Source organism: Odontesthes bonariensis, chromosome 6 (assembly GCF_027942865.1).
Source record: "Odontesthes bonariensis isolate fOdoBon6 chromosome 6, fOdoBon6.hap1, whole genome shotgun sequence".
Taxonomy (NCBI): Eukaryota; Metazoa; Chordata; class Actinopteri; order Atheriniformes; family Atherinopsidae; genus Odontesthes; species Odontesthes bonariensis.
In genome coordinates, this window is record NC_134511.1 from 36,145,531 (window position 1) to 36,171,100 (window position 25,570).

At 41.0% G+C, this 25,570-nt stretch overlaps 3 protein-coding genes across 3 annotated transcripts; all 3 read right to left on the reverse strand.

Moving 5' to 3' along the window:
• Positions 1 to 330: 330 nt before the first annotated feature.
• Positions 331 to 7,710, reverse strand: dpysl2a (dihydropyrimidinase like 2a). Its single transcript, XM_075468600.1, has 14 exons — positions 7,379 to 7,710; positions 5,259 to 5,347; positions 4,983 to 5,167; positions 4,683 to 4,847; positions 4,452 to 4,513; positions 4,234 to 4,314; positions 4,085 to 4,153; positions 3,814 to 3,934; positions 3,579 to 3,735; positions 3,187 to 3,328; positions 2,887 to 3,057; positions 2,549 to 2,728; positions 2,247 to 2,439; positions 331 to 2,164 (listed from the first exon to the last, which is right to left on the reverse strand). The coding sequence occupies exons 1-14, from the start codon at positions 7,418 to 7,420 to the stop codon at positions 2,073 to 2,075; spliced, it is 1,749 nt and encodes a 582-aa protein (XP_075324715.1). The 5' UTR covers positions 7,421 to 7,710; the 3' UTR covers positions 331 to 2,072.
• Positions 7,711 to 8,350: 640 nt separating this feature from the next.
• Positions 8,351 to 12,528, reverse strand: bnip3la (BCL2 interacting protein 3 like a). The gene is made up of 6 exons (XM_075468601.1): positions 12,431 to 12,528; positions 11,152 to 11,419; positions 10,974 to 11,055; positions 10,784 to 10,890; positions 10,524 to 10,673; positions 8,351 to 10,160 (listed from the first exon to the last, which is right to left on the reverse strand). The coding sequence occupies exons 1-6, from the start codon at positions 12,480 to 12,482 to the stop codon at positions 10,112 to 10,114; spliced, it is 708 nt and encodes a 235-aa protein (XP_075324716.1). The 5' UTR covers positions 12,483 to 12,528; the 3' UTR covers positions 8,351 to 10,111.
• A 552-nt stretch (positions 12,529 to 13,080) lies between these two features.
• ppp2r2aa (protein phosphatase 2, regulatory subunit B, alpha a) lies at positions 13,081 to 24,333 on the reverse strand. The gene is made up of 10 exons (XM_075468602.1): positions 24,035 to 24,333; positions 23,584 to 23,661; positions 22,285 to 22,382; positions 21,943 to 22,108; positions 21,641 to 21,753; positions 21,080 to 21,262; positions 19,455 to 19,614; positions 18,694 to 18,863; positions 18,509 to 18,600; positions 13,081 to 17,584 (listed from the first exon to the last, which is right to left on the reverse strand). Exons 1-10 carry the CDS (start codon positions 24,039 to 24,041, stop codon positions 17,305 to 17,307), a joined length of 1,347 nt encoding a protein of 448 aa, XP_075324717.1. The 5' UTR covers positions 24,042 to 24,333; the 3' UTR covers positions 13,081 to 17,304.
• Between the last annotated feature and the right edge of the window lie 1,237 nt (positions 24,334 to 25,570).

Below are 25,570 nucleotides of genomic sequence, written 5' to 3' on the forward strand. Positions count from 1 at the left end.
AAACTAAGCTTCCAATGAGAAACATTTATCAGGGTTTAAATGGACCTCTGCTTTCCAGTCACGTAGAACAGCGCACACAGAATTTGTTGTGGAAAATCCTTAATGACTCCATTAAATCAATCCAACTTAGGGGTGTCAGGTTGCTATACCCACAGATAGGTGACAAATTGAAAAGAATTACAAAAAAAACAAAAACATACATGATATATAATATATAAGTTAGGTGTTGGGCACATGATGCCAGAACTTTCAAACTTCCCAATGCTTTAAACATGTGTTAATAATAATTCAACAGTTGATAAATGCTTTGAAAATAACCACAAAATTCAGAACAATACATTTGATTTTTATTATTTTAATCCACTGAAGTCAACACAGAAGGTCAAATGCTGACAGGACCAATGATTCCATTCAAAACTCTGGTATCCTATAAAACATACATGAGCAAGAATATCACAGAAGGTGGAAGAGGGCAAACAACAGTGCTCAACATTACAACTCAATTATAATTTCCAAGAATGCTCCCAAAATGTAAATCACTTCACATTATAGCCTTTGCATACAAAACCAACACTTGACAAGGCAATGAGGAAGAAATAATCCAGTGTTTTGCTGCATGGCTGCACAGTTGTGCATGACTGACAACCTGTTGTGTTTTTGGTGAGTACAGCGAGTACCTTAAGTGAATCTGGTGTAAATGAGAGTGAGCAAATAGAGGAGTAAGGGAACAATATACAGTATCTGGTACTTCATTCACAACACTAACACCAAGAACAGCGGACACATCATCAGCACACTGTCAGGGTTGTCATATACATACAGAAACTATTTTCATCAGGTCTCAAAAATCATCATGTCACTTCTTCAAAGAGCCTTCATAGATACAGTGTGCTATCAATATCTTACACAACAGGCAGGCAAGTAGTTCAACACATATCCAATATCCAATACAAACAAAAAGTTGCAAGCTCACATACACGTTTACCATTTGGATTGTTACTGGTGCAAAACAATTTCTGTCAAAACTGGGTAAATGGTGACTCTACCCTGGTTGCTATTATTACAAAGCTTACACGACTGTTTGAATGTGGACATCATCTGCTCATTTACAGCAAAGGTCAGATAGCACCAGGTGCAGAGAGGCTGTCAGCAGACCTCCTAAACTTCTTTGTAGTGTCGGTCCGTTTCCTGAACGACATACGTCGGTCTGATTATTGGAGGCTAGCTGCCCTGACAACCTTTCGAAACACACAAGGAAAAAACACGATGATGAAAGAAGGGAAAAGGGTCATGTTTCTCCAACAAAACGTCACGATTCAGCCAGTCTCTCCCCGGCAGTTTCAGGGCAAAGTTGAATGAGTGGCTTAATGCCAAAATACCCTTTCGTTCTCTTTCAGTACAGCAAGGGCTTTACCAAAACGACCCCGTGAAAAATAAAAGTTCAAACACAAAGAAGAAAGTGCAACTATAACATGAAAGGAAGACATGGGTGAATCGCTCAGCTTAATACAGTAACAGAGATCAAATACTGCAAACTTCAAATAAAATTCAAAGCTATTGAGAGATTAGAATATTCTGCTGTCTAATATTTCATGAGTAATTTGACGACTTAAATTAACAGCACAAGAAAAAAATAAAACTGTAAACAATTGCTGCTGCCAAAACATCACGAGACTGCCTTTTCTTCTGTTTCAGGTTTCTAATCCAAGAAGGACACCTAACAGTTTAAACATGTACAGTAACAGATATATATATATATATATATATATAAAAAAATGTAAACAAATGAGGTCATAAATAATCAAACTGGTTGAAAAAAAAAAAGAAGAGAAAAAGCTTCTTCCAATTCACTCGATCCTTCCTCAATACTGGAAAATGGCAGGAAGAATGAAACAACATGGAATAGTGCCTCTTATTTCTTGCATGAGGTGACATAGTGGTAGTGTGTGAATAGGAATGGACAGAAGGTGCAGGCAGAGTCAGAGGTGATGAGAAATGATGTGATGTGACATTGGTATTTGTGGGCTCTGTTCTCATGCTGCCCTGCACCGCGGCTCAGCCGAGGAAGTTGCTTAGCCAAGGCTGGTGATGTTGGCTTTCCCACCAGGGGGCGCCACTATGCGCTGAGTTGTGCGACGAGGAACATTGTCATCAACTTGGGCGCCTTAGAAAGAAAAAAAAACGGTCAAATAGAAATTAGATGAAAGAAACCAGCAGCTGGGAATGACATGGGTGCTGTTACTCACCAGAGAGGCTGAAGCCAGACTGGTGAAGGTTGCGCACAGGCTGGGGGGTTGATTGCTGTTGCTGCTGCTGCTGCTGCTGTTTGGCAGGGGAGGTCTTCACAGAGGAAACTGTGGACATCACCTTGGGAGTCACAGACACTTCGCATACTGGCCCATCATACTGGCCCCTGGGGACTCCTCGTAGCTCTGTGAGCTAAACAGAGAGGTCAACAGACCAAACTACATGAGACCAAAACTATTTTTTTTCAAATAAATAAATCACTTGGAGACAGCCAGCTCGGCAGCAGGCTATGACGACTCACCACGCTGCGAGCCTTTATCCTCTTGTACACTTGGTCCGGGAAGGGTTTGCGACTGATGTAGCGCCCACAGCCCTCTATGGTGTGAAGGTTGCCATCTTCCAACACAATCTTGCCCTGGCTGATCACCACCACAGGACCTCCGTGCACTTCTGTCCCCTCAAAGATGTTATACTCAACAGCCTGGGAGAAGAATAGATTTGATCAGCTACTGTTCCTCAGTTAGTAACAGAGCAGGTTTAGCATGACATGGGTGTACCAAGGCATCACCAACTCTCTCTCGAGAACTTGGTCTCAGTATGCACGATACATTGTGACGTAAAGACTAAGGAACTACTGACCAGGTTGTGGCTCTTAGCCGAGATGATCTTAGTCATATCAGGGTCCCACAGCACCAGGTCAGCATCAGAACCCACAGCGATGCGTCCTTTACGGGGATACAGGTTGAAGATTTTGGCAGCATTTGTGCTGGTCACTGCCACAAACTGGTTTTCATCCATCTTTCCAGTCACCTTTTGGAACAGCACACAAATCCTATGCTAGCAGCTACACACACAAAACGGTTTGCAAAGTAGCTTGCTCTAGGTACATACATTTCTGAATATTAGCAATGTGTTAAAAGAGGGTCGTGCAAAGCTCACCACACATTTGTCCCAGATCAGGGACATCCTCTCCTCAGTGCCGTTGGTGCCCTCTGGAATCATGGTGAAGTTATCTTTGCCCACTGCACGCTGAGAAGTCTGAAACGTGCAGTGAGCGCTACCAGTCACCTGCAAATCCCCACTAAGGAGGAACAAAAAGAAAGAGCACTCTTTTTCAGGAGGGGGATTTATTTTTGAATAATCCCAGCAATGACAACAGCATCATTTATTTGCCATGTGTAATACCTATGGCTTATGTGTCTGCAAAAGGTATTTCATAATGCATGTGGTAACAAAAAGAGATTTAGTTGGGTAAAAATAAAACGCAGCAGGAACACATGTCATGACACTGTGTTCCAGCCATCTTTAGGTGCTGGCCCCAGCACACCTACCACGACAGCAGAGAGTTGAGATAGTCCGGGGTGGTTGGATCAGGACTGAGCGGTGGAGAAGTGACAAAAGATGCCGCCTTGGCCCAGTTCTTACTCCAGTAATGGGTACCGTCTGTGCCCAAGCTGGCAGATATGGGCTCTCCATAAACCACAGCACCTACAGGGTCAGACAGGTAGATGTTAGTGAAAAGAAGAAGTATCAGAGTACTGGCATAGAAAAACTTTCTATTCTTACCCCTTTTCCTAGCGAGGGCAATGACATCAGCGGCGCTCTTGCTCATCACCTTGGTGATGTAGAGGGGACAGTTGGTCTGATTGGCTATAGTGACAGAGCGATTGACTGCCTCAGCCTCTACCTGCAGACAATGCCAGACAGGAACACAGCAAAGTCAAGCGCACACACACACACACACACACACACACAGGCCTGTCCTCTGTTGCACACAGTATTCTGGATATAAGGCATCGCCTCTACTTATTGTACAACAGCGCAGACTGAGTCTTACCTCTTCTGGACGGCTGAGCACATGGCCTTCAGGGCCAGTGATCCCCAGGTCTAATATACGTCTCTGCTCCTAAATACCCCCACGAGAACATTACATAAGAATATAGAAGAAGTATTGCCAGCAGAAACCTGACTCAGTGATTCTTTTACCTCTGCAATAATGTCTCCATTCTCGGCGTGCACCTGCGCAATGGCTCCAAGATCTCTGATGACACTGAACACCTCGTAGATCTGCAAGAATGTGATACACAGCGGTCAGCCTGCGGGGCAGTCATCTGAGCCGACGACATCCAACAGCCCAGAAAGAATATGCTATGACAGACGACTAAGCAGAGATCCCACTAATACTGACCACAAGCCAAGCATACCTGAGAGTCAGAAAGTTGGAAAACATCCTTATAAGCCAAAAAGACCAGGAAAGAGTTGACACCTGAAGATAGAAAACTTATGAGAGAAACTGGCCAAAGACGGAATAAAGAGAGCAAAGGAAGAAAGACCAGGAGCGAAGGAGAAAAGTAAAAACAAAAGAATAATAAAAACTGCCAAGCGGAAGCATTCGGTTCAGTTACACACATAAAATGACAAGGTTTCCAACATACCATGATCCTTCACAAGTGTCTCCATCTCTTCCTGGGTGTTTCTGTGCCACTCGGTGATGTCCACGTGCAGAGAGTAGTCACAGCAGGACTTGCTATCGGCCCACTCTCTCCACTGTTTGAAAGCAGCAATCAGGCCGACACCAGGCTCGGGCACCACATGGTCGACTAAAGGATTTGGGATGGTATACAGGTAAACTGTTTAATTTAATCATATGCTTGACAGCACGCGCATCTGCAAAGTTATAATCACCGCAACAGTTTGCTGTGAGTTAAGCCGGCTGAAAAACAAGTGCTGCGTACCGATCATGGTTGTGCCCCCAGCCAGGGCTGCCCGGGTGCCCTGGTAGAAGTCATCTGCTGCCACCATGCCTCGGTCGGGCATCTGGAATCGGGTGTGCACGTCAATACCCCCAGGCATCACCATTCTTCCATGGGCCTCTATGATCTTTACTCCGCCTGGAACAATGAGGTTGTCTCCTATTTGCCTGAAGGAAAAAAACATGAAGAAATTAATTGTGGACAAAAAATAATTACTTGTGAAAAGTTGGGTACTGTTTATTGTCAAGTTGACCCTACTTGATGACTCCATCTTCCATGTAGATATCAGCCAGTAAGGACTGGTCATCGTTGACTATCTTTGCTCCTTTGATGAGAAGACGATCACTCTGAAAGGAGGAGACATGACTTTAAATCACCCACTGGTTATGACTCTTCTCTGCACAAGATCAGCAGAAAAAGAAATCACTTAACCCAGTAACCAACGCAAATTTATCTAATTAAAAAGAAAAAAATAAGGCTTGGTTGAAAAGAAAAAAAGTTCTTGCACAACTCCAAACTTTACAGAGCTCTGTGTTTCTTCCACTTTATTCAGACACCTCTTCCTTCTACTAATGCACAAAGACGGCCACTGACTCTAAAATTACAAATGGTTATGCTATTGTTCAATCCAACCCACTTTATATCCTGTGGAAAATGTGATTAGGATTACTCAGCATGATTTCTTATCAAATAACACAGAATCTGAAGGGGGAGTAATCCTTGATCAAAACTCTAAAGTAACGGCACAGATTCCTGAGAGGCACAATTAGCTCCACCTGAATGAGATGAAAGGAGAGCGTACCAGGCTGGCCTATTTCTCCTAAAGCCTTTCTGGGGTCTCTGAGGACAGCAATGAGAGCCAAAGAAGAAGAAATATGGTATACTGCGGGGAAATACTTGTTTTTTTTAATATTCCAGAGTGGGTTGAAATGCACAGCCGGAATGCATTGTGTACAAGAGTCACGGACGTGCTGACATGATGGCACAGGCCACTGCTCTGCCATAAGTGGGTCATATAACCTAAGCCTTTTATGGGACTGAGTGGTAGGCAATGAGTGCACTGTGGTCGCACACCTTAACCTAAGTGCAATAAAGACTTAAACAGCCTCACTCTTTGAAGATATGCTGTCAGAATGTAAAGGACAGAGTATGTGGACCTCCTTCTGCTGTAAAAACTCCTGTGATTAATCCTATGATCTGCAGTCATTAAACTATGCAGATTACTATAAGCTGAATATACTCAGAGACGAGCCAACAGTCAAGCAGCGTAGTCTTATACTATAAATGTAAACTGGAACTGTTGGATTCAAAGAATCGTGCTTGATTTGATCACGTATGCATATCTGCAGTAATAATGCAGCAGTCCTGTAAGAAACCCTCCTTTCATGAAGATTCTAAAGTTGAGGCTTTTCCAAAACAGTGGTTAAGAGGAGATCCACATAAGCACATGACTTATGTGGAAAATACAGAAAGGTTCTTCTGATATAATAATTTAAAGACTATAAACATTACACCATTCACGCTTCACTCACACAGAGTCATCAAGGTTCAAAGCTCTGCAGAATAAAAGTATCTGCTTCATTTGGGACAAATAACAGTGTCTGACTGTGTGAGTCTGAAGGCCCGGGGCACTGCTGCAGACTTTCAGTTGTCTGCATGTTGTGTCTGGGATGTCTGTGCTGCACGTTCACAGCCATGCTTCCTGTGGTTAACCTGACAGCCACCTAGACTGTGTGTACTAAACTTAAAGCAGGTGCCATCTATGTGCCTCAGATCTATGACTCTGATTTGGGTTTAGGTGGGTGCTCTCTGCTCACCTACTTTATAAAAAGGTTTTGCTTCTGTACATATATTCACTTAAAGTTTTGCATGACACACCAACAATGACAGTATCAAGTCAACAATTGAACAGGGCTAAATCGCATCTGGAAGAACAAAAAAAGAAAACAACAACACAGGTGAGGAGCTTCCAGAGGACAGAAGGTGGGGAATGAAAGATGAGATGATGAAAGTGAAGGAACGTGTGTTTAAACCTGTTAAAAAGACCCTGGGCTGACGATGCTGATGAGGCGACTGAGGAGGAGAGATGATTGGGCAGCTTACACGAGCTAATCTTTTAGTGCATTTCAGAGAAAAAATATAAAAGGTCCAAATGATAACTTGTGAACGAGCTTGGAACAGACCGGGCGACTAGTTGTCATTGTTCATCTCTGATTATTAATGTGTGGAGCTGAAGCAGAGCTGCGGCTGCTGACAGCGTCAGTGTGGATGAAAGGTATACGGCAGCTAAGCGCTAGCTTTCATCTAATCCTGAGGCACGTTCACAAATCACTACGACTGAACAACAGATAACTGCACAATGACACAATAATACTCACCGTGATTCGTGGGATGTTCTTCTTTCCTTGATAACCGGACATTTTGAAGCTCCCTCTGACACAGCTGCCCCTGCCTTTTGGCTAAAGCTAGCTAGCTAGACTAGAAAACCTCAGCTGCCAATGAAAGGATGAATAGATGCTCTGCTTGATGGCCAGTCGACGCCCTGCTATAAAACAGTGCCCGTGTCTGAAAATTTCTGTCGATAGCAAGTTGAGTTTGCACACTGCAGCCAAACAAATGATGTAAAATGAGAGGTTATGTATTTGTCTAACAGTGATATCCTTGGATTTACTGCTGGAGCAGGTCTTTAGAGACCAGACAACCACCAAAAAGGGCCACAAAGAGGTATGGCGCATGCGCATTGCCCCGCCCTACTCAACCATAGATCCATAGCTTTTTGATGTTTCATTTTTCAGTTTGGATTGAATAAATCGAGAACGACTTGACTACCTCATTGTGCCAGGTCAGTTCTGGAGGATACCTGAACAGGTCCTCGGGGGATAAAGTTCAATTTAAAAAAAAAAAATAAATCCCAACTTCTGTCAGTATTCAGTTTATACACATATTACACTGTACTTGGGTTAAATCATTTGGGAAGTCTGTGCGATCATTATAACTATAAGTCGCATTTTTCTGCTTTCTGAAATGCAATAGTTTTTTCAGAAATGTCGCGCTCTGATACCCACCAAACCCCTACATCCTTTCCCCAGAGCAATAAACCTTGGCACTACACTGTCAATCAGCCGTACTTTGCGTTGCTTATGAATAAGAAATGTTTGATCTGTTAGGTCAAGAAAAGCAATCGATTACCCTGACATATCTGATGGAACATAGTAAGTGGAATAAAAAAAAAATCAAGAATTATTTTCAGTAAATGTGGCTCACAAAAAAATTCTTGCTCCTCATCTTTCAGGTTGCACACTCAGTTGCTTTGAGGGTTTCTTTCACACAAATAACCAAGCAACAAAAAATGTGTTTTAACTTAATTTTTTAATGTTAACATAGCTGGTTGTCACAGGAGTGTTGTTCCCAAATGTGATATATTGTATCTGAAAACCTACAGATATACAGCAATCACATTCTTTTGTACCTATGCTGTGCTGTTTCTTTGTTAAAACATGAAACAGCGTGTCAGTTAATATATTCATGTCTCAACCTGTGCTTTCAGTAGAATCCGGAGTTCACGAAGCCCACTGCTGGTAGCGATACAGAGGTCCATATGTGCCTCTCAATAATAATGAATGAAAATGGAGCTCTATTTGATCCTTCTGCATTTATATATAAGCCACTGTATACAGTGCAAACTTTATTCAAATAAAAAAAACACTATGTATTGCACACTGATTAACTGCACATAAGCCTGCTAGGACTACATGTACAGTTTATGAATCAATATGAATTACATCATGCATTAAATATAAAGCATAGATGAGTGATTTCAAACCAACACAGCCTGTACTGTACATTATAATTGATGGTTTTTCAAATTATCATAATGTCATCCATTTACAAACACTTTCAGAGATGTCATGCAAGCAGCATCAATGTACAGAAATGCATGCACTTTCCTCAGGAAATTATCTCTATCCTCATACTGGATGTTCAAGAGACACTGTACATTATTTGTCGTAATATATTGTGTAATATTATTGTACAGTGAAGCCTACGTTAAAGTCAGAAAACGTTCTTTAGAGAGACCCCAAACCCTCCTTTGTGGTGCTGGTTTCCATCACTGAAGCTTCAGTGAATAAGCTACAGCAAAGCGCATTACTAAAACTGCCACAATGCATCAGATATAATACGCATTATTATCAATGAATGAAGAAATCGTACAATGTTGAGAGGTGTCTATTACATGGGGCAGTTCACAGCTTAAATTATTTCTCACATCTACATTTTTAAGTACCAAAACATATGAGAAAACAAAAACAAACAAACAAAAAAACAGCCTAAGATAAATCACCAATGTGCAGTGGTGAAAGATAAAAATTTGGCACTTTGCTACTGCTGTTACATTAAATGTTAAAGAAGATATGTAGGCAAAAACACATAAAAATACCATATGGCCCGGTATATTGCCTTCTGCTCTTGGTTCCACTATTGTAATACACTCCCAACAGTCACATAGTGAAAATTCTGGACCTGCATACCAGATTAATGTTTAAGCTTCCCAACCTTCAAAAAATAAAAACAAAGCTCTTAATAGGAAACCTTTCGCAGTTAGCATGATGCCATTTCTATCCAGATAAATGTGCAGAATTTCAAAATTGTTTCAAGTGGGCAGAATCCTTCAGCCCTAACCCCATATTCACTGCACCTCAAATGTTAAGCTCAATATGTCGAGGCAATAAAAGTCCCTTCTGTTCCCAGAGCCTATTTAATCAGTTTACACTGCAGATATAGCAAAAACTACTGGGTCATATTTTCTGTCTTTTAAGACAACAGAGGAGAGATGCAGCTTGGGGTAAGAAGAAAAGGCCAGATATATGATACCTTACAGCAAGACAAAAGAAACTTCAACTCTCTGTTGAATATGTACAACAATATGGCCCCTATGTCAAAACTTTACGGAGAGCAACTACACAATGACTTTGACTACATCTACAATGTGACACCAGTTAACGTGGATTGAAAGGGAGATGAAGGTGTACGACAGATGCAGAGAGAGAGAGAGCCTGCAGGAAGATGGTTGAGAGACTTGGTGAACAGACAGGCACTGCTTAAATTTAAATTCAGTAGGAGCTGGTGGAGGCTGTGGCGATTCTCTTCCCAATGTACACCCTGAAACAAAAGGAGAAAGGCAGAAAATGCATGAAAGCTGAGCATTTAGGTGAATGCTAAACAGTTATCGATAAAAAGGAACCTCTGAATCTGATGTTATTCAACAAACTGTTCCAACTTGCAGGTGACCGTAGCCGCTCTATCAGCTGCTTGTTCCTAAATCCTCAGTACGGAGGGGTAGTTCTTTTTATTGCCCCAGTCAGAACGAACCAGAAAAAAAGAGTCTATGGACTGCTTTAAATGCACGTGATGATCAATTTACATAACAAACCGGTGCAAGCAGACAAAAAGCATCGATCCATCTTGAAAAAATATGGCATGAGGCTATGCAACACAGATTATACAGTATAAATTCTTACTTACCCAAGGCCAAGAGCCAGCATGTGTGAAATGAGCAAAGAAGGGATGAAAACTTTGAGGAATTCAGCAGAGAAGATGCCCCCTTTCTTCATGACCCCGCTCTTTCTCATACTCAGTGATACAGAGCGGCGGGGGTGCCTGAAGTGGAACTCCCTGTGTAGAATAACCACTCAACTGGTTAATGTGAAACTATTTTCAGAGGGCAATTGAGGGCGATCTTGTGATGTGCTAGTGAAAGATTCTGGAGGTGACGGTGTGCTTACTTTGGCGGAATGTTTTCAGGTCTGCTGGACCAGTCAGCAACCCAATCGATTTCTTTGTTCATCAAGATATCATCCTCTCTGTCCTTGTCTGCATAGTCAACCTCTGACTGGAAATATTAACACAAAAAAAATTAGATACAGCAAAAAACACGTCAGGGTTTGCTTTTCAAAGATATATGTGTAGCTTTACCTGACTACCTCTTGAGCTGGACATCTCCACATCAAACATAATTTGTCCCTCATCCTGCTCTGGACTTGGTGGCCTGTGAGGACTGAGTCAACACGTGGAGATAAAAATAAATATCTAATTTTAACAGTCAACCTTTCTGTCTAAGCTTTACAGAACAAACAATAGCCTTCACCCCTACCTATCACAGGTGGAGTTACTTGGGCTGGACTCATGCTGTGCATCCAGAAGAATCCTTTCCATGTCTCCATTATGGATAGAGGAGGATGATGGCACATGTTCTAGTCCCCCAATCAGGGTTTCATCAGTCTCAGCCACTTCCAAGGTCTGGATGGTTTGACTCATGCCTGTGTTTGCGTTCATTTGGTCTGCAGAGGGCGATGTCAGCTGATTGGTCTGGCTACCCTGGGCCCCTGTATTCCCATTCAGCTCCAGCTCTACCCAGGAGCCTTAATCAAGATTATGAAAAAAAGAGGAAATTAGCTTGTTGTGTTAAATAGAAACATAGTAGCTGTTTTAACACCACCACCACCACCCCCCTTTCATATTGAAACAGTTGACCTACATTGCCTGGACCACCGACACTTGGATTGAAATTAACTGGCTGGCTGTGCAGAGCATCCATTTCTTTGTGCCACTGCCCCACAAACAGAGTTATGTAATCTCCTAAAGCCCGTGGGGCCTGTGCGAGCGAATAATGGAAACCGCATGACAGCGTGAGACGTCCATTTCCTGATTTTGGCAGCAGACATTAAAATACGATCAATGTAGTTTTGTATCTTGGTCGAAAACGCATTTTCCCACATCGTTGCTCGCGTGGGGTCTTGCATAACTGACAATTTGCCCAGACATGTCGCTGTTCCAGCTGTGATGTTGTCAACCTACAAAGCGGGAAACGGCCCGCTTTTCGGTATGACCTCTCGTTAAGTAAACTGCATATTCAACCAGGTCTGAACATACAATTTGGTGTTTAAATTGATGTCTTCTGAGCCGTTTGTTAGCAGGCACAGTTATCAACATCCGACCTTAGGAATTGACTGTTTAAAAATGGCCTTTAAATCAAGAGACAGTTTGCCAACATATCGAGTTTGAGTGATACGTTTCATTATTGCACTATTTGAGCGAAAAACACTACGATCAGAAAAAATACCAATTTCATTCGCCTTTTGTCCCAAACTTGTTTTCATTTTGGATAGAGCCCACCCAACCCAGACTTTTAAGCGCAATTGGCTGCTGAGGTGTCGATCAAACATTTAGCACAATACAATTGGCTACATGGCGAATGACGTAAGACAACATCATCCTCCACCCCTCCCAAGACAAGGAAATTCCATCCCAGATGTAACTTTTACACTAAAACCTCCAGTACAACAATATTCTGAGCAATGCAGGTATTTATGAAGCACATATAAAGTGTTATTAGTAAGAAGGAGCGTGGACTAGCTTCCGGCCCGACGTACCTTGAAGCCCAGACTCTTCGTTATTGTTTTGAGGAGCTGCGGCGGTAGACATGTTGACTACAGCTCAAACGTTCAACATGACACGCAGACAAACTACGGTGTGCGCATGCGCATAGTCTGGATTCGAAGATTGACTAATTTTGGCAAGGGCATTTTCATTTAAATAAACTTATTCAAATCAAAATAATAATTTGTTGCTAATTAAATAAAAATAATAAAAAGATATAATAAAATGCAGGATTTAGCGCGATACTTAGCCAATGTATCCAAGTGTTTGCACGGCAAAATCTAGTTTAATTACAAATATCATAAAAAAATTGTGTTGTCATCATGCTGTTGAGTGACTGTAGTTGCAGCCTCTTTTGTTAGTGTAGGGCTGGTCCCTGTGACCCATCACTCACTCGGCACAGCCTTGTTGGACAGTCCTGGCTGGACTGGTTATTTGCAGCAAGGCACATCTATCAGCAGTGTTTATTGTGGAGAAGTAGAGTTCGAGTCTAAAATAGACATGGTGCAATCTTGAAAGCCTCGTTTTAAAGAAAAATAGTACAGTTCTTCAAGTCCATACCAGCAGCATTTTCTGAAGTGGGTCCAGATGTCAGGAGGGTTAGACAGTAACAAAAATATCATCATAGTTATAACATTCAGAGTTCAGATTTTTAAATTCTTTATTTCCTTTTATCTAAACTGTACTTTATTCCATTTGACAAACATTGCTGTACAATTAATCCTTCCCCCCCATCCAAACAGATCACCAAACCTCTATGTATGTGCCCCTTAAAATAGAAAACACTAAGAATGAATGAAATTCACAAAAGTAAAAGTGCATTTTGGTTTTAACTCCTGTGATACAAATGCTGCTGCAAGTGGAAAAACCTTATAACTCCAATTTAGATGCATTCCATGAAATTTGGTGATGCGTTCAATATATCAAGCTCAGTTGACCCAAAGGTTTAGTAGTCAAGCCATTACACAAATCTGGGTAGAAGAAAAAAAAAATTAAAAATAAAAATTATTACCTAGCAGTAAATTTATAGTTTTTGTTGGAGCCCTGAAAAGCTACTTTCTTGAAGGTATAAGGTTTAGATCACAGAGCAGCGTTAAATTCCCCTGAGCCGTCTCATGTCTGGTGCGTCACAAACTTTAAGAAACATAAGTGATTATCTTATTTCTTCTTAATACTGTTAGAAAGGCAACAGGGTTCTTCTGAGCATCTTTGTGGTTTAAACCATAGCGTAGAACAGCCAGTGTACAAACACAATATGAAGGGATAGTGGAAAAAGGTTGTTAGTTGTTTATTCAGCTATTAAACGAAGGTCAGTGACCGTTTTTCAGCAATCCCTACAAAATATTTGTAAATGCTGATGTACCACTATGATGCATGTATGCTCGATTGGGTACTAACTGATCAGAGTTTTGACAATTGAAGGGAACAAACAAATACAACGTTCATAAATCAATGACATGAGGCAAATGACATGACTGACTCTCATACAGTTTTGCATTGATTAGAAATTATCTTATTATTTTTTTTTAAAGGCTGCCAAAAAACAGTAACATAAAATAAAGTAAAGACAGTTTAGAAAAGTATCTCATCACTAAAAGACATAACCCAAAGCCCTGAGAGACTAACAATTGACAGTAGTTTACCACCATCAAAATGAGACGGGTGATTGTATTTGGAGTGACACTTTTTAGACAAATATGATCTTGTGAACCAACCGCGCCCCGATTTAAAGGTTTACACTTAAGAGTTTATGAAGCGGATAAGTGTGCAGTAATCACACCGTTTGCTCCAAAGGAGAACATACTTTCTTCACGGCAAACATCTTGATTTTTCGTAGAAAACATAAATCAGTTCCATCAAGACCTCCAGGATGACATGACATTGAGCCAGAATAGATTAAACCTGGAACTAGCTTGCATAAATGCAATGCAATGCGTTCTTTTTGGCACCCGCATCGTTCTTGTACAAAAAAATCCAAACTGTCTGCTCTGAGAAAGTTTTTTTTTGGTAGAATTTAACTGAAAGCACTGTTTCTTTTTCCTTAAGTTTTTGCCACCCTCAACAGACCTCCATATACAATCAGCTGCGCACTAAATGCTTCAGAGTCTCCTTTTTAAATAAACAAGTATGTGTAGGAGAGCTATACAGGTCAGATACGAGAAAACATTTCATAGTATTAAAAAAAACAACAACAAAAAAAAAAAACAGCCTTGTTAACCAACTTTTTTCAAAACAATACAAACTAATGAAAAAGCCTTCCCAATGCAGACCTACAAAGGCCCAGCCTTTCACAGAGAGCACAACTGTTCGTTAGCAAAACCATGGCACATAAAACAGGATGTTAAGATCCAAATGAGCTCTGAATCTAACCCTGAAGCCATAAAGTTCATTGGTCAAAAAAAAAAGAAAAATGAAAGAAAGAAAAAGTTCTAGTGCTTTGCAGGGGGCACTGAAAACGTTTCTTTGGACAACCCATGTCAGAAATTACACACTTCCTTCATGCCTACAAAAATCTATACCTGCCAGGATTAACTAAATGCCCCCAAAAAACAAAAAGGGATGCCTGACTTTCAAATAACCTTCTATCTAAAGTCAGTCAAAGACAGACAGCTAAAGAAGCTACAGTGATTAGACTGTAATCCTATTGCCTTAATTTATATAAAAATAAATTGGCTATAGCGATTATTATTTATCAGGTACAGTACAAAACATCATATGTATTTAAAAAAAAAAAAAAAGTCTGCAAACATAAACCAGATCCAGAGTGTAAAAGTAATCAGTCTGCAATAACATAACAAGCTTTGAGGGGGAGCTGGGAGCAGCACTCCGTTTCAGTGCCACAGACCACTGGAAAAGAAAATGGGGCCACCTCACATCCTTATGCCCTTTCACATATATATGCCTTTGTCCTGAGCTTTATATGGTTGTTCATGTGAGTGCAACGGTGACCAGCTGGACCAGAGGCGTGTTGTTTGTAAGACAGCTTTAAATAACTTCAGAGTGTACAGGACAGGTTACTTTGGCATGATTAGCCACCGTGTAACTCCCAAAACCAGAATACCTGACATACGTCTGCTGGTCATTCATCTGCTATATTAAAGGACTGCACTGACATTTATAATGCTTTTGCCCATTAACTAGAACTTACATATACATCAAAGCTGACCATTTTCCTCGACATTTGAATACAGTAAGACAAACATCTCGCAGGTATTGACAGTGCTGGAGGTAAGGAGTCTAGCTTAGTCAGATTCTGCTGGAACTGATCAAAAACTATTTAGAAAAATTCAAATGTCAAAGCTCTAGTGTTACAGATCTGATCTTTAGCGAGTCAAAAGATTTGCATCAAAAAAAGAAAAAGAAAAAAAAGACAACTGTAGAGAAACATAGATGCTAAAAGAGAAAGGTGAGTTTGTTTATGTATTGCATTAAAAAGGTTGATTCTGATAACTCGCTTTTATTATAAGACGTAAAAAAAAGCCCCATTGCAGACATACAGTACTTTCCATTAATCTGACGGCCACCAAACGTGTCAGCTTCCTGTCTTCAAGAGCTTCCTGTGAATTTTCTATGACGGATTGGGATGGTAATCTTACTAAGCCGGACCTAACAGATAGGCACATGCTTGCATTATTTTTGGCACATTATCAGCTTTTTTCAGAGGAGTCCTAACTTTCCTACAAACTTATTTTTCTACCAATATCAGTGTTTTTCACAATGCTTGAGCCCAATTAATGGGAAACAACTGCTGACAGCTGAATCGTATTTCAGGTCAAGAGCTGCAGCTGCTACGCGTCCGACACAGGACGCAGCGCAGTCAGCGGAGAGGCTGCGGTGGAGACAGTGAACCTGAGTCGAGGGAAAGATAGCATTTTCTAGAGTTGACAGTTGTAATAGTGCAATAAAAACCTGGCAAGAGAGAGGAATCTTATGTGAATGTACTGTCCAATTCCTTGATGACAAAATCTGGTTCTTTAACAGGCTGATGAATCCATTCATGTTATACATGCCGTGTCTGAATGTTTGAAATATAGTTTTCTGCAGTGCACCGTTACACCCAAACAATTACTTTGATATATCCAAATGCAACAAAAATTTAATGTCGATGGAGCATGTGTCAACTTCAAGTAAGCCGTCTTTCTTACTGTAGAGATTCATGTAAAAACAGTGGCTGCTATGAAGTCAAAAAAGTGATTAATTGATGAGATTTGTATACTGTGGATGATTATTAGCCGCAATGTCAGTTTTACACCATTTCTAGAGAATGATGTGAAACATCATATTAGTCCCTTAACAGCACAATCACACTGTACAGTAGGAAAGACGAGGTGAGAGAACTGGGCAACTTAATAGTTCCTAGGCAAGTATGGAGTGTTGACAGCGGGTATTAGCTGTGTTTTTAAAAAGATCTTGGTGACAGAAAGACATAAAACAATAAAAGTAACATCCTACTTAATCTATTAAAACATGGAAGCTACGAATACTTAATCACAGGTAGTCATGACGAATCATGTCACTATGGCACAACAGGATAACGAAAAATATCTTCCCTTTGGTTTGGGATGTAGTGGAGTCGCACATGGCAGCTCAGTGAAGGAGTGCTCCTAATGAGAAGCCAATGACACAAAATCCCAAAGTCTGGACTCGGAAGTAAAAACCCCTGCATGTTTATGTTTGTAATACCTGGCTGGATGTATTGAGTTAATGCCATCGTCTCTTGTTTACATGGTTAATCTAATCACATACTCCAAGGACAGATCTTATCAAGATTTATGGATTTAACAAAGAAAAAAAGAAAAAAACTGAACTTGTATATCAGAGCTATGGGGCTCAAGCAGAAACTGGGATCTGAGTGGTTCAACGAATGCTAGTTGAGCTTATCCTGGAATATGTACAGATTGTTGGTGGTGGCCACAGCAATGATGTTGTCCAGAGGATGCCAGGCAGTGTGGAGGATCTTCTTGTTAAAGTCCAGACTGTCTACACTGATCTCATCCTTTTTGCGCTTCCCACCTGTGCTTATTTTGCGAGGCTTCAGGACTGCTCGTGGCTTGCTGTTTTCCCGGGATGCCTCCAGAGTCACGTCCTGCCGGTAGCCTCTGTCAAACATCCTGAAGAAGTTGTTGTAGGAACCAGTCATCACAACACTGGGGAAAAGATATGAGTGAAAGAGGAGCAGTTTGAGCTTTCTTCTTAATATTAATCTCAAACACAATCCTGGGGAATGCACCCAGAGGCATGTGGAGAATTAGCCTGGGCGAAAGCTGACTGTTGACTCCGTCAAACAGTCTGGAAAAACCCAAGAGGAATCCGTTTCCATGGAGGGTGGGACCTTACTCAGCAACTTAAATTCATTGGAGTTCCCTTAACCAATCAGTAATGTTTAGAAAGGACGTAGGTTATGCGCCGAGGTTCATGCTTGCTCGCGAATCACGCTTCCCACATCCGCTTTCATTATACCGGTACCATTTCATAAATCAAACTTTTCCCAAAGCCAGTTGGAAGGAGAGCTACGACATCCTTGCCACTAACAAAATTGACGAGGCATTCCTCTTGCTCTCGTTTTAATTGTGTAATGCTCTCCAGAGTTGAGACAACTTCATGGATAGCTTCTAGCGTTCTTCCATCGCCATGTTTATTTCCGCTGCGGTTGAACTACAATTATATGGACTACAATGGACTCTGCGCATGAGTTCTGCGTCACCACTCGCAACTGTTTGCTGATTGGCAAAACACTGAGCGAACCGAGGTAGGGGGATTTGGCCAGACTATGTGCGGAGCCAAAATCTTTGGGCGGAAGTACGTAGGATGGCGTCGCCAGGCTAGTGGAGAATACCCCTCTGACGCCCGTATCGCGTGTGCTGCACTGAACAGATAACACAGCAGGCGATAAGGCCGCTGTTTTCTGGTGGTTCAGTGGAGGCTCTGACCAAAATATCAGCGTTGTGCATGCACGCATTTTGCATGTCAAAGAATGATGAATTTCATAGATGCAATTCAGTTGCGAATAGATTTATTATAACTGCACTAATTGGGGAAACTAAAAAACAAATAATACAGCAAATGCTCACCTGTCGTTCCCATTCCAACAGCATTCAAACTTGTCGAAGATGCAATCGTTCTCATAAAGTGAACACAATTTACTCCTGAGATATTCATGCACCTGTTCAAAGAAAGCAACGAGACATAACCAAGATTTTGAGTATGACCATAATCTCGTAAATAAATCCAAGGATGCTTGTTATCAGTTACAGACCTGATAGGTCTCTACTGGTCGGCTCTCCATGTTGAGATCCCAAATTTTCACAGACAGGTAGTCACGCGTCATCATGTATCGTCCACTGTGGCTGAACTTCACATCAGAGATGGAAGAGATGATTTCAGAAAAGAATGAACGGTTGTTTGGATCTTCTGGCTCCTCAAACACTTCAAAAGGAATAGGAAGCAGCTGTTAGTTTATCCTGTTTGCAGCTTCCATTTCAGTCAATTTACCAAAGATAAGTAGCAATTTATAGAACATAGGGATGGGAAGATTCACATGAGTTCATAATACAAGTTCTTCAACAAGGAAAAAAAAAGTGGACAGGGCACTATTGGAAGACTGTGGATGTATAGTTTATCTGCTTTGTTTCTAATTCTTTATTCAATAATTAACAGCAAAAACAAAATAAGAAAGCTAGTAAAGCCAAGCCCCAACCGAGTGTTAATGGCAAAGCACGCCCCTCCTTTTCTTTATAAGTACACAGTGTTTACTTTAATGCTGACCATCTTCCCCTCCCATAACAAACACCGTTCAAGAGGTATGACGACTAAGTTAAAGACAGAAAGGGGCGTTGTAATTGAAAGAATCGCTACAACATAATTACTATCATATTATACCTTAAAGGACTGACCTCATATTGCACATGAGCAGTAGACTCTTGAGACCATTTCACTTATTCTGGTTTCAGTAATATGACAGGCACGTCTCAAAATTTCAACAGCAGCATACAAATAGCATTAATGAAGTTGAGTTACATTTAGTGTGCCTGTCGCACAGTGCCGATGCCCTCATGTCGCACAAGCGGATGGTTCCCTTGCTGCTGCTGTAGACAAAAGTGTTGCACTGATTCGGGTGGAACTCTGCGGCTGTGATCACTTCTGTCAACTCCTCCATATTGGTCGGCTTTATGTCTACGATATCTGAAGAATTGTAGTTAAGGTCAAAACGGGTATGATCTTGACTTTAAAAGAAATCCTTCAGAAAACTTGGGTCACCACTGCAGTTCTTACATTGGCTCCATTTTGTACCTCTACGTACAATGAAAGACAACAAATGACAGCCTCAAATATAGCCTTATATTCTGCTTAAAAATAATTATTTATGTTAAAAATACATGAGCCCAACGGTCCTCAATAAACTTTTTAAGACAAACCCTTCTTCTCAATTCTGTTTATCAGTCCTCTGCTTCCTTCCTTCCACTTTAGATGTGACTGAATAAATCCTTTACACAAACTTTAAACTGAAATCAATCAATATAGCTAATGACACCATCTGTACGTTGCTCAGTTACAGCCCAACACTGTATTTCAAGATCTGTAAATCGATCATAAACAGTGTTCTACTAAGTATTGATTTAATTTCCATTTAATTTAATAAGCAGTGTAATGTGCCACATCCATTCTACATGTCAGAAGATTAATCCACAAAGCAACTCTGCATCCTCTTATAGGAATTGAGACGTCCTACAACATGTCCGCTGAGATCAATTTCCAGGTCACAGGCAAGAGGGTGGAGGAGAGGAGGTGCAAATTAGAGACATGAAGAGAGCCTTGAGTGTGTTCAAATGACTGACAGTCGAACTAAAAAGTCCTTTAGTTTGGCGACATCTGGTGGTGGTATAAAACATGACACTGTGCTTTAAAGCGATACAATGTAACTTCTCAAAAAGCCCACTCTGGAGCTCCCCCTACAGGCTTGGAGGTAATGTACGGTTACACTGTCGTAAATACAACACCCTTTCACTTTCACTTTTCACGTTTGTTGACGAACCGGCGAGGAGTTAGAAGGTGCAAGCTATGTCGACCAAGAAGGTAAGAGTGATCAAATGTACCTGGGAGCGTGAGAGGGGTCTATTTGTTTTTGCGGTAGGTGTGCCAGAAAGCAAGTCAAAGTACTTCCGCTCAGCTCCCGGGCCGCCACCGGGCCGCTCCAGCAAAGTTACATAGCGCAGTTTTTCCAACTCAGACCCCCGAAGGGCATAGGAGACAGGCCAATCGTAATATTAAAACTCATTCTAGCCACACAAATTTTTTCAAGCTGTTATTTTAAGGTAGAAATGTTACATAGTATTGCTTTAAGGCAGAGAGCAGTGCACACTTTTCTTTCTTGTTTCATCTGCCTTTAAAAACACAATATTTATCCATACAAAACCCCACAAACCTTTATATGTAGCATATAATCAATAGGAAGATTATATTCAATGGCCTCATTTGGAACAGAAATAGACATCCTAGCATGTAACAGAGGGACTGAAAGACACGCAGTCAGACTGATGTGGGATGTGTGGGTTAGAATTCTTGCAATGCAACGCAATGCATCAAACTGCAAGAATAGATATGATGAATTATGGCGATTATTTGGAGTTAAAAAACAGTAAAAGGATATTAAAGCTGCGGTCAGTGATCTCCAGATGCCAGAGGTTAATGCGTAGGTCATCAGCAGACAGATAGGTCTCACAATCACTGTTGACTGAGATGGAGTTGATATGGTAGGTGTGAGCATTTGCAAACACTCGCCTTGGACTGGCTTCCACCATCAAGTCCATGGGCTTCAATACTGGTACCTGAGGAGAGTTGCATGAATAGTGTCAGGAAAATGGGAGTCTTTCATTTTCATGATATGGGGTAAAAATGTCCCAAAGAAAGAACTCGTCAGTAAGCAGGCTAGTCTATTTTGCAGGATCCTTTGTGAAAACTGTTCAATAAATATAGATCTGTGCTTCCCAAACGAGAGAACGCACATGAATGAAGATGAGTTGAAGAGAAAACCAAAGCTGAACACTTTTCTCAGAGCCAACATTTTGAAATGTCAAACAAATAATATATGAAAAGTAACAACGTTAAAAGGGACTCATTCATTAAAGCACCAGCTGTTCTATTGAAACAAACCCCTTTCTTGACTCTTTTTCAAATGTATATTCGACAAAGTACTTCATACACACCCGTAGTGCTGTGACAGTATTGGGATCTCTGTATCGCCCATCTTCTTCCTTCAAATTGTAGCCCTCTGGTCTCTTGTCACGCTCACTAATTTTCCACAGTTTTATGGTTTTGTCTTAAAAGAGCAGAGCAGAGATCAGTCGTCTTCAATGACAGCAGAAACTGAACAGAAATCAAGATTACATTACAGTTTACTGGAGTCTCCACAGGGCAGATGAATAGCTCAGTTTAGCATAAGAAAACATCACAAATTCAGTCCTATTGCAGTGAATAAAATCCAATTAAACTGTAGTGGTTTACTAACCATTTGTAGACAGGAGGAACTGTGCGGCATTTTTCTGAGGTAACCATCGTATCTTGTTGATCTTCTCCTCAATCTCAAGACTTTTCAGGTAGTCAAACTCAGGCTCGTGGCTCTGGAAGGTGCTGTAAACATTGTACTCTCCTCGGCACTGTGGCTGATTCTTACTCTGAACAATGACAGACCATAAGTCAGACTTAGATTGAAGTAGTCATTCTTTAAATAAGACAAAAATTATAATAGACCTACGTGAGGAGCAAGTTTTTCCTCTTTAGAAAATTATGAACTTATCGGACATGGAAAACATGAGCATATGTAGTCAGATGACGTGTTACTTCAACAAACCTCTGGCTCCTGCTGAAAGATGACAACACGACCCCCCTTGTCCCCAGTGGCAAGTAATTCCCCAGAGTGGTTGAATTCGACAGTAGATATGATGTCAGCTGTCAACCAAGTAGAAGAATTTGGGGGAAAAGAGAAAATTAATTTTTAATAATGGGTCTTATTTGAGACTTTATTAGGGGTGTTGTGCATGTTTCAGGTTGTATTCAATAAAAAACTGTTTGATTTGAAAATCTTGTCTGGTTGAGCGATTGATTTACTATCAAAGATGCACACGATTACTGCAGTGCTACATATACGGTGTTTGCTACCCTTTCCTTCTCCTCAGAGGGGTGAAAACACATCAAAGCAGTGACATACATGTATATATACAGTACATACACCACGGAGTTCTAGTGCTGTGAAACTAATTGTATGCCGAGAGGAGACAATAACTTTCCACTCGTAACTATTCAGCCATTTTCAAAGACAATCATTCTAAACAAAAACCTCAGCAATCAATCCCTGTTTGCAGACTGGCGCTATTCTGGGCTGGTGCAATCCTTAATGTGGACAATGGGGTTATTCCAATCCTCACACAGTGCACAAAGTGCCTGACACGACCTGACTCCATACAAACTACCGTATGGAACAAAAGGAGGCAGAGTGAGGGATGATGCATTTGCAGAATTCTAACAGAACTCTAACACAACTTTGGTGTTGTGTGAAGTCTAAGTAGTACTGCAATGTACCGTCTCAAGGAGAGCCTCTCATTTAATCTTGCTCTTAGGAAAAGCTACTATAAACAACTCAAATATAAATGTCTGCTATTTACTGTGGAAACACACTTTAGTGCTCCATGTTTGGTGTCAGCATTAGATAATGTTTGGAAATCTTTTAAAATGCTGAAACTACCATGTGATGAGATCCTAAAAGATTATATTAGAGCAAAGTAGTACGATTTATCTATTTACTTGTCCTCTGAGAAACCGGTTTGAAGTTGAACTCCAGCTCTCATCTGCTGCTCAAAGTGAACAAACAGCATGAGAAACACAATTAACTCTCCAATTTGTCAAAAGCAACAATGCCAAATACAGAAAAGTGCAGTCAGTTTGTTAGAGAGCCAATTGGCTAAAAGACAGTAAGTGCAACCCCACCAACCTTTTGACTGCTGTGTAAACAGGTTAATGCTCCACGAGATTTTCCTGATATGTACACATAAAATAGAAAGTGGAGCAGTTGTACTGAAACGAACCAACGCACAAGCGTGTCCGGGATGTTAGAAAAACGCAGGTCGACTCAATGACCATCACATCAGCTTACCTTCAGCAACATCATCATCCATCGCTCCTTTGACTTGGGAAAAGCACCACTGCACATCGCTGCTCCCACCACCGGGCCCTGCACAAACACAAACCCAAGTTTTGACACACCACCATCACAGACAACTTCTCACGCGTTAGCCTGAAGCTAACTTAGCGCAAACCACTTACACGAATACAAGGCTGCACCTGACTTCATACAAACTGCTCCGTGTAACTGGCGGAGCAGAAACTCTCAGGCAAAAAGAGCTGAATTATGTTCCTTTTATGAAACGCTCGCTTTTTTTCACACTGTCAGGAATCAACACGGAGATCTCGTAGTATCCTAGCCTGCTAGCTAGGCTGCTCTGGGTTAACCAGAACAGGAGAAAAGCCACCGTCTGAACCGAATTGGAAGACAACTAAGATTGACTTTGAGACTGCATCTATATTCTGACAGTCTTTAGTTTTACCTGCCATGGTGAGGGACTCAGATGGGGGGGTTTCTGTAGCGGGCTCAGGCCCTGGACTGGAACAGTGCTGACCCGGATCGGCTACGAGGTTCTGATCGAGGTAAGGTGGAGGAATGGAGCTGGGTGTGCGGGTTAGAAACTCTGAAAAGTCCACGACCCCGCTGATAAAGGCACCACGGAACTGTTTTTGACCAAATAAACAAGCTTGCAACCTTCACTGCTGATTTGCAGACTTTGCACCCTACTTTGAGATTTCCCTCGCTCCAGCCTCTTCCAGCAGAACACTTTCAAAATGGCGCAGCGCGGGCGGCGTTCAGGGGGAATCAGAGAGCGGAGACGTTGCTCCGTGACATTCTTACCCCAACCATCAGAGAAGAAGACAGACCTTTAACGCAGCACAGACAACCCGCGGCTGAGTGATTTGTTGTGGTTCAATTTTCAGTGAAAAGAAATTAAGACTTTCTTTACAAAACCTAGTAAATGCATAGGTCCCGCCCGTGTGTATTGTTACAGTGAGTTAAATCAAACTAACCCACGCATCAGGATGAATGATGATTCTTAGCCAAGAATTCTTGTTTTCTTTTTAAACATTTCACAGCATTGTAGACTGAATGTAGCATATACTGTGTTTGGTCAAATTAAATAACATTAAAAAAAAAAACAGTTACACACACATGCAGCGTGTTTATTGTTTAGCTGTTTTTAATAAGAGTACTCTCCATTTTCAAAGCAAATAAAAAGAAGAAACGCTTCATTATCCACAATTCATTGTCGAAAAATGAAAACACAAGTTGGGACAAAATCAACAAAACTGGCAACCTAGAATGAATAAGCTCGGATAAACTTTGGTACATAAGCAGCTTTTAGCTACAGGTCTACTTTATTGTTTCATTTAAGTTTTGGTTGCCATATTTCAAACATTAAATTTGATTCACATATCCTTGACCATATTACTAAGAATATAAGATGGTTTTACGTGAAATCTGAGTTGATTATAGTTACTTATTTTTGTAAGGTGATAATGTAATCATGATTACATTATTTATTATTTATGAGCTGAATAAAAACAGAACTGGGCAAAAGAGGGATAAATATTCTCCAGGAGCAGGAATGCAGTGCAGATGGCACCTCCCACTCTTTCTTGCACCTACCAGGTATCAGTTTGTGAAAACGGCTCAATGAAAAGTTCAAGCTTATTGCAAACCAACGAGTTCAGAAATGATGGGAGATTGACTAATGACCAAAACATTGTAGCAGTCCGATACAGACCTTTTTGACAACATTTCATTTTGTGACAATGTGAGGCACAGCAGACATTCAGACTTTGTCGTTGCAGGATTATCACAGGTTAAACTAATTTGACTAATTATGATTCACCTCTATCAAATACGCTCTTAAGCAATGAAAAGTGGGTCCAAACACACACACAATTTAGGCCTTGGAACCAGCTCGCCTACATGGAGCAAAATCCTTCTTTTTTTTTCTGTTATAAGTTACACTTACAGTTTTTCTGCTATCATGAGTCAAAGGGAAAAT